The sequence below is a fragment of the Equus asinus genome, chromosome 4 (genome assembly GCF_041296235.1).
Source record: "Equus asinus isolate D_3611 breed Donkey chromosome 4, EquAss-T2T_v2, whole genome shotgun sequence".
Classification (NCBI taxonomy): Eukaryota; Metazoa; Chordata; class Mammalia; order Perissodactyla; family Equidae; genus Equus; species Equus asinus.
In genome coordinates, this window is record NC_091793.1 from 18,011,736 (window position 1) to 18,025,304 (window position 13,569).

At 51.8% G+C, this 13,569-nt stretch overlaps 1 protein-coding gene across 1 annotated transcript in view; it reads right to left on the reverse strand.

The window, feature by feature from the left end:
• Positions 1-2,114: 2,114 nt before the first annotated feature.
• SAMM50 (SAMM50 sorting and assembly machinery component) overlaps positions 2,115-13,569 on the reverse strand; it is a 35,678-nt gene continuing 24,223 nt past the window's right edge. The window contains exons 13-15 of the mRNA XM_014864421.3: positions 10,150-10,296; positions 9,275-9,416; positions 2,115-2,317 (exon numbers count right to left, since the gene is read on the reverse strand). Of these exons, the coding sequence (XP_014719907.1) occupies positions 2,272-2,317; positions 9,275-9,416; positions 10,150-10,296 (335 nt within the window). The 3' untranslated portion in view covers positions 2,115-2,271. The remainder of the gene's footprint in view (positions 2,318-9,274; positions 9,417-10,149; positions 10,297-13,569) is intronic.

Here is a 13,569-nt window from a genome sequence, read left to right on the forward strand (position 1 = left end):
TTCTCCCACAAGCATCGTGAAAATTAGGTCCACTGACATTAGTCTCCCTGTTAGAAACAGAAGACGACTGACGCGGCAGGGTTCCAGCAAGGCAAACAGCAGAATTCTCCAACAGAAAAAGGAAGCTGGCTTCGTGGCCCGTTCATTGCAGAGTGGAATAAAAGGTTAATTACACAAATACCAAACTCTGTTCCAGTCCCGAACGCTCAGGTATTTAGAGGAAAATGGGAGAGGAATTAAGATGCAGACTCACTGAGGCACGCTGGTGCTTTTGCGGAGGAATTTGTTGTGCCTTTCACGTTTGCTTTCTATCACATCCGACGCCCTAAAGAGCCGCTATGAGAAACTGCCTCCCACGGGGAACACGCCTGGCTTCCGGTCTTTCACGGAAAGCACTTTGCGAAGGGCTTCTGGCTTTGCACTCCAGGCTGCCTGCTTAGCAGCACCTGAGCTCCAGCGGGATGCTCCTTTCACCCAGCGCCTCCGCTGTTTGCACTTCACCTCGAGGAGGAGCAGGCCCGAGTGCGCAGGTGAATGGACCGTGTCCACGCTGTGCACAGCTGGAGCGGGGCTGTCAGTAAGGAGCACGCGCCGTGACCCAGCCGACCTGGCCTCGCTGGATCAGACACTGACCTTTGGAAAACGACTTCCTTGGGTTCTCCGTGGACGTACCAGATGAATTCTGAAAGGTCGCGGCGGCTGAAGGTTTGTGTCATTCGGATTTTATGGTCTTAACTTACATTCTGAACACAAGAGTTCTGCAACTTGGGTCTATTTTGCCAAAGGCATAAATGTGAAACTGTAAACAATAAGACAATCCAAGGGAAAAAGGTATATTTTCCCATCTTCCCAACTGTTAAGAAAGGTAGAACTGTGTCTTCTGACATACTCTCCATCAAATCCCAGTAGCTCACGCAGGCAATGAGGGGGAGACGGTCCTTGGGGGCCTGAGAGCTTGGCCCCAGGACGACGTGGGTCCTTGGACTCAAGCCCCCCTGAAACCCCAAGCTTACTTGGCAAAGACACAAACAACAGGTTAGGGGAGGGCTGAAAGTGATGGGGCCGCAGCCCCAGCTCGGAGAGGGAAAAAGTCCAATGGGAACGCATTCCAGCTAAAGCCTAGGGGGCGTCCTCTGCAACCCTGGACATTTTTATACGGCGCTGTTTTTTGAAGAATTCAAAGGAAGTTTTTCCACATGTAACTAATTAAGCATATCCTGAAAACACTACTTTGAGAGATACTAGGTATGTTAGACAGAAAACGGCCCCCAGAGACGTCCACGTGCTCATTCCTGGACGCCGTGAAATGTTATGTAACACAAGGGGAACTCAGGTTGCACACAGAATCGAGGCTGCTGACCAGCTGATCTTAAAATAAGGAGCTGAGCTGGACTGTCCGGGACGCCCAGTGTAATCCCCAGGGCCCGTGAAAGGGCACAGAAAGGCAAAGCCTGAGGGAGATGGAAGGTGCTGCACTGCCAGCTTTGAAAAGACAGGACGGGGCCATCAGCCAAGGAATGTAGGCACCCCAAAAGCTGAAAGGCAAGGAAACAGATTCTCCCCACGAGCCACCCCTGCTGACACCCTCATTTCCGCCAGTGAGACCCATTTGGGCTTCTGACCTCAGGCCGCAAGATGGTCTTTCTGTGTGGTTTTAAGCCCCTAGGTTCATGGTAATTTGCTGGAGCAGCGACCGGAACCTAGCCACTCATCTTGCTAACCTGCTATTACTCTCTAGAGAGCACACCTGCCCTCTCTGCCTCAGTGTCCCTATTGGCACACACGCATTTTAGTGACGCACACCTGGTGCCGTGGCTGCAGCCCCGCCCACACGGTCTCCCTCAGCGCATGGAGCCGGAGCGCACACGCCCTCTACCAGCAGGCCGGAGCTTCCTCTGGGCCTCTGAGGAATATTCCGGTACAGGGGAACCAAACACTGAGACTCGAGCCTGGGATGAACAGGCATCTGGGGACTGTCTGACAGTAACTTCCACCTGGGCAGGGACACGTGACAGAACTCACAGCGACTTCACCTGTCTCACCCCACGTGGTCCTCAGGGAGAGCCAGCGTGGGACACTCGGCTGGGGAAAGCAAATCATATCCACGCTGCACCTGAGTCCTTGCCTTTAAAATTTATTGACACGGAGGCACACAGACTCAAAGAATCACCCAAACGTGTTCGTTTGGAGAGAAAGTGTGTGGCACCGAGTGACTCGCTGCGGCTCAGGGCCAGAGCTCCCCCCGGGGGGCTGCAGGACGCTCCGCGGCAGCTACAGGAAGCGGATCCCAGCTCCAAACTGGACACCATCACATATCCTAAAAAGAGGGAACAAAGGTCAGGAAGTCCACCCTGTGGCCTCGGCTCGCCCGGCCGCCTCCACGAGGCCATCAGTGCGCAGCCCTGCCTCAGCAGAAGCCCCACCAGCACTCGCGCTCTCCCAAGGGGACCGGCCAGTCACAGCCCAGCGCTCCTGTCCTCCTGTCCTCCTGTCCGCCCATCTCACCTGCCGGCCCCTGCTGCTTCCTCCTCTCCTGGTCTAAGCAGCAGCCTTGGGAGGACAGGAAAAGGGGAGGAAACGGAGACACAAATGCTCTTTGTTGCTCCCTCCTCACCTCCTTTATGCTCTCCCTATCCTGACCCAAGTGGCAAAAAGAGAAAAGAAGGACCTGGGAGAGACGTGTGTATGAACAATAAAACCTCTGGGGGCGAAAAAGCTGTGTTTATTTCTAAGGCTACCAGGCCAGAGGAAAGCTGCGAGGCACCTTCTGTGTGGAGCTGAGTGGCGATGAGAGGTGTCCTGGCTGAACGCAACAGAAATGGCTGTGGAGGAGCAGCTGGCAAAGCACAGCAAGCAGGGAGGACGGGGAGGAGGGGGCGGGATGGGGAGGGAGGAGCAGGATGGGGAGGAGGGGGCAGGATGGGGAGGGAGGAGCAGGATGGGGAGGAGGGGGCGGGATGGGAGGGAGGAGCAGGATGGGGAGGAGGGGGCGGGATGGGAGGGAGGAGCAGGATGGGGAGGAGGGGGCGGGAGGGGGAGGGAGGAGCAGGATGGGGAGGAGGGGGCGGGATGGGGATGGAGGAGCAGGATGGGAGGGAGGAGCAGGATGGGGAGGAGGGGGCGGGATGGGAGGGAGGAGCTGGATGGGGAGGAGGGGGTGGGATGGGAGGGAGGAGCAGGATGGGGAGGAGGGGGCGGGATGGGAGGGAGGAGCAGGATGGGGAGGAGGGGGCGGGATGGGGAGGAGCAGGATGGGGAGGAGGGGGCGGGATGGGGAGGGAGGAGCAGGATGGGGAGGAGGGGGCGGGATGGGAGGGAGGAGCAGGATGGGGAGGAGGGGGCGGGATGGGAGGGAGGAGCAGGATGGGGAGGAGGGGGCGGGATGGGGAGGAGCAGGATGGGGAGGAGGGGGCGGGATGGGAGGGAGGAGGGAGCGGGGAGGATGCGGAGGGCAGAGAGGACACGGAACACAGGGCAGGGAGGACAGAGAGGATGAGGAAGAACGGCAGAACTGGGGGCTGGCCCAGGCCCTCGAAGGTCCCAGGGATTTCTGACGACAGCAGTAACCACCGCCCTAGCGGAGTCGACCCTGACTGCCCCTGAGAACCTGCCCCAGACCCAGGAAAGGGAGGACGCAGAGGTCACGTTGGTTGTGACCCCTGCCACAAGCAGACATTTCACAGCTGTTATTCTGAATGCTGTTGATAACCTGCAAACAGACCACCGAGCCCACTTTCCGATGAGCATGAAGGATGAGGGGTGAGGAGATGGCTATGGTCACAGCAGGAGGAGCAGAGCAGGACCCTGGACCCGGAGCAGGGCACGCACAGGCCTCGCTGCCCCAGCTGCCGTGGAGGACGTGCAGCTTTGGGGCTCCCTGTTTCCATGCCTCCGGCGATGCCCAGAGTAAGAGTCCCTGGGCCACGGCCCAGCACCTGCATTTCAGAGATTCCACAGCCATGCTTGTGTGCAGCAGGCTGAGAACCACCCAAGGTGTGGAGGACGGACTCCCCACGCTGGCCCGAGGCAACAGTGCCCACTGGAAGCCAAGCTCAGGAGCCAGACCGGCGCTGTACATGGGACAAAGAGGCCTGGCCGGGACCTAAACGCCAGGAAGCATAAGCTTCCAGGGAAGATGACATTCGGCATCCAAACAGCTGCTGACACTTGTGGAACACAGTGTTTCTGCAAGTTGTGGAAAACTTCTAGAAAAACTGGACAAGAATGGCTCCTTCATGCAGAAGAAAGTTGATGTTTCTGTTGTCATAACACCTGTGCCCTCGCCCCATCTGAGGAATTGTGAGGAATGAAGGTTTTCTTTTCAACATGACTGCGGGCGAGGGAACAAAATATCTGATCTCTTCAGAGCCACGATTGATCAGCGCCACTGCTGCTGCCGACCTTCTGCAGGGTGAAGGGTGCTCGGGAGCCAACAGCCGCAGCAGACGTCACCTGACCAGAAGGGACAGCTGCAGTCCCTTTGTGACCTACAGAAACCACACCAACATCCTCAAAAGGCAAAGATCTACCATGCAAACTGTGACTGTGTTTGTACAGCCTCGTTCTGCTCGGACCTAAACGACTTGTTTTTTCATTTTACACTATCAGGTCCATGAAAGTGGTCCCTGCTGGCATCTGCTATTTCGGAAAATGTCTGAAAATCAGCTACAAGGTAACAAGTCAGTCAAGCCCCTGGCTGACTTCAGAACCAGCAGGCATGCCAAGACAGGCTCATTTACTGCAACTGGACACAGACTAAACAGCTTCACAGGCACAGGTCTATGTGCTGAGACCAGACAAACGCGTCACAGAAAAAACACCCACTGCAAAGACTCAGAACGGTGTTGCAGAGTGGCTCAATGCCAGGTGCACCAAGACGGCCTCGGCAACACGCCCATCTTTCAGCTGTGTGTCCACCGTGTCTGTATCCTCGTTACTCGACTCAGGAGGCACCTCAGAAAAAGGTCCCACATGTCTCTGCCTCCCGTCCCACCATCAGGGTCTCGGTGCAGCCTGGCCGCGTGCACTCCAGGGCCATCCCAGAGGCCGCCCTGCCTGCTCTCCACCTGCCTCCAGCCTGGCAGCACCAGGCCCACCATGGGGCTCTTGAGGAAGGTCACACGGGGCGGGGCACCCTCCTGTGCTGAGCCCTCAGTGCCCGTGCACAGTCCCCCTCGTCAGGAGGGAGGCGTCCTCCACAGGCTCCCACTCCTTCACCCGCAATCACTCGGGAACGCCAGGCGCTGGTCTTGGCACGGGGAATTCAGCAGTGAACAACCAGATGAGAGCCAGAACCCAAAGTCCTGGGCACGTACCCGAAGGGAAAAGGCCAGAGATGAGAGGGCAAAAGGAGTGAGCAGCACTCCAGCCCTCCAGCTGGCCCTCCGGCCTTCCCTGCCCCTCACTGCTGCCTCTGCAGAGTGATGGATCCTGGCGCCCACTGGCATTTCATGCTCCCAGCCCTTGACTCCAGCTCTTCTGTAGCCTGGAGTGCTCTCCCCTGCAAGTCCCCAGCTGTCCTTCATGAAGCTTCAGCTCGGGTATCACCTCCTCCAGGAGGCCCTCCTTGCCCTCCCAGGCAAGATGACCCTCCTTCCTGTCTTTCTCCAGGGGGCTGCTCTGCCAGCGAGCCCGCCTTATTCATCACCTCAGGGACTGCACTCAGTAATGCACGGAGCGACAGAATGCTGTTAGATCTCACACAACAGTGCCAAAAATCACCTCCAGTTGAAAATTTAGCAAACACTTCAAAACTTTCCACTTTTGTACAGGTCTGAATCCTAATTATAGAGTGCCTGTATTAACTATGGGGGAAATCTACGGACGATATGCACACATATAATTCCCTATCCTGCTAGGTGCCTAATTTTAGAAATGAAGATTAAATTCTGGCAACATCACTCAACCTTCACAAAATTCCAATTTTGATGATAAAACTTCAAAGCCACACACGGCGTGAAGGCGAGCACCACATTCAAGGGTACCAGGCTGAGTCTGCACAGGGGACACTGCATACAAGAGCATACGCTGCAGCCCCGTGATGGGAACCAGAGCTGCGCCTGGCCTGGGGACAGAGCAGCTGCCTCACGCTCTGGTCTTTAAATACCACGGGCACAGCAGGCTGCTTCCTTCGAGAATAAACCACATTTGAAACTAATCTCTGAAGCATATTTTCAAATTTGACCCAGCGACAGAGAGGTAAAGCGGAAAGGTGCTGCAACCACCCGTGTGAAGGTGGCGTGAGGAGGGGGACGAAGCCGGTTCCTCGGAGCGGTGGCCCTGACTCTTGGAGCACAGTGACGCCTAGCGGCCTCTGACAGCACTGCAGCCACCACGTGGCAGCGGAGGGACTGGATTTCCCCAAGTCACACGCCCAGCCTGCTGGGGAGTGACAGCGCTGGGCCAGTCCTGCGGCCGCACCCGGGGTCCATGGCTGTCTCAGAACGCAGGCCCGGAGGGCAGCAGGCAGTTCTCAACGCCATTACAGTGAAAGACACTAAAGCTACGGCTAAAAATCCACACGCACTTCTAGTTTTCTGTGCAATAAAAAATGCTTATAATGAAGTTAGTAGAGAATTAAAATTTGAACCAAAACATCTGCCGTAGAGATAAGCAAGGGAGAAGGCTGGCTGTTTCTTCCACAGTGAAGGCCCGAGGTCCGAGTCCGGGCAGGGCTGGAAGGGGCCACCTTCGGCCCCTCAGACGGGAGGCGGTTCTTGACGCTGGTGTTTCGGTGCAGAGGAAAAGCACTTGGCCTCAGCCAGGCTGGCTCTGCACCCTGGCTCTGCCGCTGACCTGACTGCCACTGCCGAGCCTGTCTGCTCATCAGGCTCCACTGCCCAGAGCTGCTGGGAGCCTGGACAGGAAAACCAAGCTGGGCCTGGGTCTCCCACAAGGTAAGCAAGCACCCGCTATAGCCCACGGCCACTGCCCTCCCTTACGCTGAAAGTGCTGTGGCTTTCTCAAGACAGAGTCAGCCAGCCCTCCCCTCTTCAAAGCGTGGCTGGTCCACACACCAGCCTCATGGGAGAGCGTGTCAGAAACACAGCATCTGAGGCCCGCTGTGGGGGGCAGCAGCATCTGCCTTTACCAAGGTCCCAGGGAGTCAGGGCACAGTGCGGGGGAGAGGTGTAGGCCTGGCCGCCTGCATCACACGTCTGGCCGCGTCCCTGGGGCAGGTGCACCCCCGCACCTCTGGAGCTCCCACGAGGATCCCACTCTCGCCTGGCTGCCAGGCCGGGGGCCCCGCGCTCACAGCTGTGGTGGGAAGAGGCTTTGCAGGAGGTGATGTGCAAAGCCAGCCTCGTGTCCCCAAAGTCATGGACGTCTCGGGAATCTTAGCTGAGAAGGTATCTAACGAACAGAACTTGCTCTAGGAAAAAAAGTCCCATTTGTCCACATTGCACTGTCACTGAAATCAGGACACAGCGCCCCATGGACGGCATGTCTCAGACAGCCACCCGGGGGCAGCCATGCAGTGCCAACACACAGGCGGAGGGAAGAGACCTCCTAAAGGAACATTGTCTGCTTCCTGTGTACAAAGCTGGCCCCGGCACGTAAACCAGCAGCAAGGACAACACAAAAGAGCACCAACATTCACTGACAACACGCTGGGTGGGCTGCAAGGGCTTTGTGTGCACTAGGTCATTTAGCTCTCAAACCTGCAAAGTAGTCGCTATCATAGTGCCCACTGTCTGGACACGAAAATGGAGACCCAGCAAGGTTAAGTAACTCACTCTGGGTCACACAGCCAGAGTGGTCAAGCCAGGATCCGAGGTGGCAGCTAGGTTCCAGCACACACACAGCTTGTACCACACTAGACCCCTTTCGGCTTTTGCTCTGTGCAAAGAACAGGCAGAGAGTGGAGGTGGATTAAGAGCCCTGGAAAGAAGGGCTCTAACCTCACTGGGGGACCACGGCAGCCCTGCAGCCTGAGTCAGCCTTCCCGTGAGACAACGAAGGGGAGCAGACTCGACTGAGCTGATCACCATGAGCGTGGGAGGCACACACTGACTGCGCCTCTGCACTAAGGCTTTATTCGAGGCTGGCTAACGCGGCTCCCTTACCCACTACGCAGAAGACAGTGCAAGTACATGGGCACAGCATTTCCTTAAAGTAGGACAAACTGCAACTTCAGGCTTGACACTCGAGCTATGACTCACACGGCACCATTTGGTGGCCTCGTGTCAACAGAAAACGAAAGAGAAAAAATATAGCCTAGAGTACTGAAGGCAGAAGCGTGACAAGAGAAGAGACAACATGGACACCACATGATGGGCAGAAGGTCTGCATCCCCAGGTTTACACGCTGAAGCCCTAACCCGCCGTGTGATGGCGTCTGGCGGGGGGGGTGGGGGGGGGTGGTGGCCACGGGGAGGGAATTAGGTTAGATGAGGGAATTAGGGAACTAGATATGTTATGAAGGTGGGGTCCCATGGCGGGATCAGTGTCCTCATAAGAGACCCCAGAGCACTTGCTTGCCCCCCCGCCGACCCGTGCGGACTCAGTGAGAAGGCGGCCATCTGCAAAGCAGGCAGTGGGCCCTCCCCAGGAGCCAAACCTGCCAGCACCTCTATCTTGGACTTCCAGCCTCCAGAACTGTGAGGAACAAATGCCCGCTGTTTAAGCCCCTCAGTCTGTGGTATTTTGTTCGAGCAGCCCGAGCTGACCCACACACACTCCCATGACAACACTTCTGGATTTTCTTAAATGTATACAGCACATACCAAACAACACAATAAATGGAATTAATTTCTATAACTCTAAATGGCCGTGTGCCATTTAATGCATCCATGTAATATTTAGCAGAGCTTGCTCAGTAAGATGATGGGCGGAGAAAGGACAAGCTGGTGGGTTTGTCTGCTGCTGAGAGAGCTTTGGAGAACGAGTCCTCTGCAGCCAGGAGCAAAGCTTTGCCCACGCCAGCCTCAGCTCCCCACCTGCAAAGTCACCCACTGGAAACATCTCGTTCCGTTTTCAGCAAGCAGGATCAATAATGCCTCATCGATTCTTCCGGCCAGACCTCCCCAGGAGCCCCCACTACTTGGCAACAGGAAGCGCAAACAGTGTGAGGTGAAGGGATGGGAACACAGCACTTCCCCCTCCAAACTCGACGGAGAAAAATACATACATTCTCATTCTTTTGCTAATTATTCAATTTCTCTTAAAATCTTGAATCTTTATTAAAGGCCACTGATGAAATGATTACCCATGTCCAGAATAAAATGAAATTGCTAGAAAGTGCGAAACAGCGGTGGAGCACTCGCAGCACCTACCTGTCACCCCTCTGCACGCCCATGGGGACGCAGTAATTAAGCTCCAGCCGAGCGATGTTGCCGAGCCTGAGGACGATCCCGGCACCGTACGACCAGCGGATGCACTCAGCCAGCTTACGAATGTGAGCTTTGGGGCCCTCCCCTGAAAAGAGAAAGGGGGTGTGAACAACAGCATGCGGCCCCTGTCCTTCTACAGCTGTCCTCGGACAAGCCCTGGCTCTCTCCCTCGCTGTGTGGCCCTTGTAATTTTTAAAGCCAGGCCAAGATACCCAAGGAGAATGCATGAGGTGAGAGTAGGACCAAAATCCAGAGAGGGCTTGGGACCACACCTATTCCCTGCCCCTGAAGCAGCCAAGCCTCCTTAAGTCTGTGGGCCTGGCACATTCGGTGCCCTTTGCCTAAAAGGGCATTTCCCCACGCCCACCACTGGGAAGCCCTGCACCCAGCCTCGGTTTGAGGGCCTTCTCTTCAGTGAAGATTTCCAGATGCCTCTTCACACCCCCTAGCTGGACATGCCTGCTCTGAGTCTCCTCTGGCCCTGAGCTCCCTGAGGAAAGGACCTGATCGTATCAGCACCGTGGCCACAAGGACTGGCACAGAGCAGGTGCTCAAGAAATGTTTGCTGAATAAATGAATAAATTTTTCTTTGCAATACAGCATTCAATGGTGATTTTTTCATGTATGTTTCATTCATTGAACCAAACAACTTTATTCTGGGCACAGTGTCCCGTGTTGTAGGAATTTTTTTAAAGGAAGGTGTGGTCCCTAAATTAAAAGACTAGGTAATCTAACAAGACAGACACCTATTTGTGTGCTACGCTTTTAAACACGAAGTCAAGTGTACCATAACAGTTTCTAAATAGTCCAAGTTATACCGTAGTTGAGGTTGCAGAGGTTTCCTGCGTTGAGGAAAAAGTGTGTTCTGAAAAGTTCTCCAAAGCCGCCCTGGCCTGGCCGGAAAGGGAGCGGGGTGTACAGGTGCAGGCCGCCGGCCCAGTAGGCTTCTCCACCCAGGTAGTCGCCTAATGAAGGAAGGGTGCAGAACAAAGACAAGGGCTCATAAATTCCACACACACTGACATCCCACAATCTACACAAGCAAGGTGCAGGCTGCGTACATGACACCCAGCGCTCAACTCTGAACAGCCGCTCTTCTGACTCCTGATGCTGTTGACCTCATGTTAAATCATCTGTCCTTTTCTCCTGTCCTGTTTTCCTTTTCTCTTGTTTTATAATTTGCTTTAACTGAAAAAAAGATGCTAGTGTAATTTAGGAAAGAATGAAATCAGTAATTTATCACATTTGTAAAATGCTTGGAACAAACAAGTGAACTCACAGTTGTCTCCACAACTTCAGGCCACTAGATCACTGTCACCTGGCAAGTGAAAGGTCTGATTGGGCAAAAGTCTCGGGACCATGATATGGAGACAAAATGCGGAAAACGTCTCTGCACTTTCTGGAAATGGCCGTACATGTTAGGATACACAGCATCTACTACTACTCAGCATACAAGGAAACAGCACCCCAGCTCACGTCCCCAGAGAAGAGGTTCCTTTTTAAAGGTTCATGACCATGTGGGGTTTTTTTTTCCTTTGGACAAAGGTTATTTTGCCAAAATGCAAGACTATGTGCTGAGAGTACACAAATGCATTATTTCTAAAAATTCTCCTATTCGCTCCATTTTAACTATAAATAGCCATAACATTAAGGACACCAAAAAACCCTCCAAACGCTGAAACATCTACACTTCCTTGCAAAATACTATTTATAAAGTGTCTTAGTACACTTTAATACAAAATGACAGACCATGAAAAAGAAAAATGTGTTGTCTCCGAGATTCGCCTCGAGGAATGAGCTGCTTACTCACATAGAGACTCCAGCGCCACCTCAGTCTAGAGGAAACGAAGAACAGACAAATAGCAGGAGGGCAACTGAGTCTGCTTTCTGTTCCCCAGCAACTGCATCTCTTTTCTTAAATAACCTATTTTATTCTGATCATAAAAGTAATATACTCATTGGAGAAAATCTGACAAACATAGAGAAGCAGAAAAAAGGAAAATCTCCTTTAATTTCTATCATTCAGAGATAACTGGCTAACTAGTGTTCTTTCATCCAGTGAATTATAAGGAACAAATAAGAAAATAAAATGAGTCATTTTATATTTATAGCTTTCAGTCCTTTTTTTTTAGTTTAATACATTATAAGCACTCTCCTCTAATACTTTAATTCTTTGAAAATGATTTTGATACCTGAATAATCATATACATACCATAATATAATGATCTATTCCTCGTCTACTGTCATATTGGTGTCTAACTTCTCCAGCATGGACCTTAACCTGTGATGAGTTTCCTTGCACACACACACACATTTTTAAACCCTGTCTTGAAGTATAATATACATACAGAAAGGTACACACATCCTAAGTGTACAGCTCAGTGAATTTCCACACACAGCGCACGTCCATATGATGAGCACCCACATCAAGAAACAGACGTGCAGCCCCTGGAAGGCCCGGTTCTTCCTTCTAATCACTACCTGCCACCCACGCCAAGTGCAACCATGACCCAGTCATCTGACCACCTAGGTCTCCAGATTTCACACAGATGGAGTCACACAGGACGCATGCTCCAGGTCTGGCTTTTGTTTGCATGTTTCCGAGGCTTGTTCATCATCATTCAGCCAGTGGCTGTAACTTGCTCACCCTCATTGCTGTATAAGATTCTACAGTGTGAAGACAACAGGATGTACATGTCATTCTATTGCAGATGGGCATTTGGGATTCCAGTCTCCAGTTTGGGGCTCTTATTAGTAGTCCTTGTAAGTATACATTTCAGGCCCCTGATACACACTGTCAAACCGTTTTCACAAAGTTATGCCAGTTTACATTCTTGCTCTTAACTCTTATCAATGGCCTATTTGATAGGTAATTAGATGGATAATCATTGTGTTTTTTCAGGCAAGTGGAAGACTCCTAAACTGTAGTATAATCACTATGTAATCCTTGCTTATAATTAAAAAATAAAACTATCCATAAATTGCTACTTTTCTAAAAAAATGACACTAATAAAGCACTCTAAAAACAAATGAAAAGAAATAATCTATATTTTGCGCAAAAATGTATGCACAGGGCAGTCATTATTTATAATAATATAAAATGGAAACAACAAAGATGTTAAAAAAATAGTTTAAAAAATCAGGGTAGAATAATGGAATAATATGCATCCAATTAAATGAACAAGCTTTCTAGAGAGCAGCATAAAGCCTTCAAAATATTCCAAATCCTTTTGTGCCAGCAATTCCACATCCAGATGTTTATGTTATAAAGTAAAACTTATAGATGAGCACAAAGATTCAGTTATTCACTGTTACATTGTTTTATAATTGTAAGAAAAAAAGAAAACAGCCCAAATGTCTAAAACTTGGGATTTGATATAAAAAGATTATAGCATGACAAAAACATGAAATATGCAGCCATTAAACACGATAAAGTTTTCATCTCTCTGATTCATTGACGGCACGGCCATTTTGGAAGATGCTCTGGCAGTTTCGTACAGAGCTAAACAAAGTTTTATCACCCAGCAGCTGCACTCCTTGGTGTTTACCCAAATGAGTTGAAACCTTCTGTCCAAACAAAAACCTGCACGTGAATGTGTCTATCAGTTTTACGCGTAACCGCCAAAAACGGGATGTCCTGCAACCAAGAAGTCCTTCAACAGGTGACGAGATCAACTGTGGGAGAGTCGTACACTGCAGTATCATTTGGCAATAAAAAGACAGGATCTATCCAGATGTAGAAAGACATGGAGGAAACTTAAATGCATACTGCTTAGTCAAAGAGGCCAGTCTGGAAAGGGCACATGCTGTATGATTCCACCTATATGATACTCTGGTAAAGGCAAAACTATGGAGACAGTGCAGAGATCAGTGGCTGCCAGGGGCTGGGGAGGGGGCTGAGCAGGCGGAGCTAGGTGCCTTCCAGGGCCAGGAAACTTCTGTGTGACTCCGTAATGGTGGATACGTGCTGTGATGCATTTGTCAAACCCATGGAACCACACAACACAGAGGGAACCTAATGTGAACCACGAGATTTAGTAATAAAGCACCAATTCTGGCTCAACAGTTGTAACAAGTGTCCCACGCTAATGCGAGACGTTAATAAGAGAGGACGTTATGGAGTGTGCACGGGAACTCCGCAGTTGCTGCTCATTTTTCTGTAAACCTAAGACTGCTCTCAAAATAAAGTCTGTTAATTTAAAAACTGATGGTATATCAAAAAGATGAAATAAGCAGCC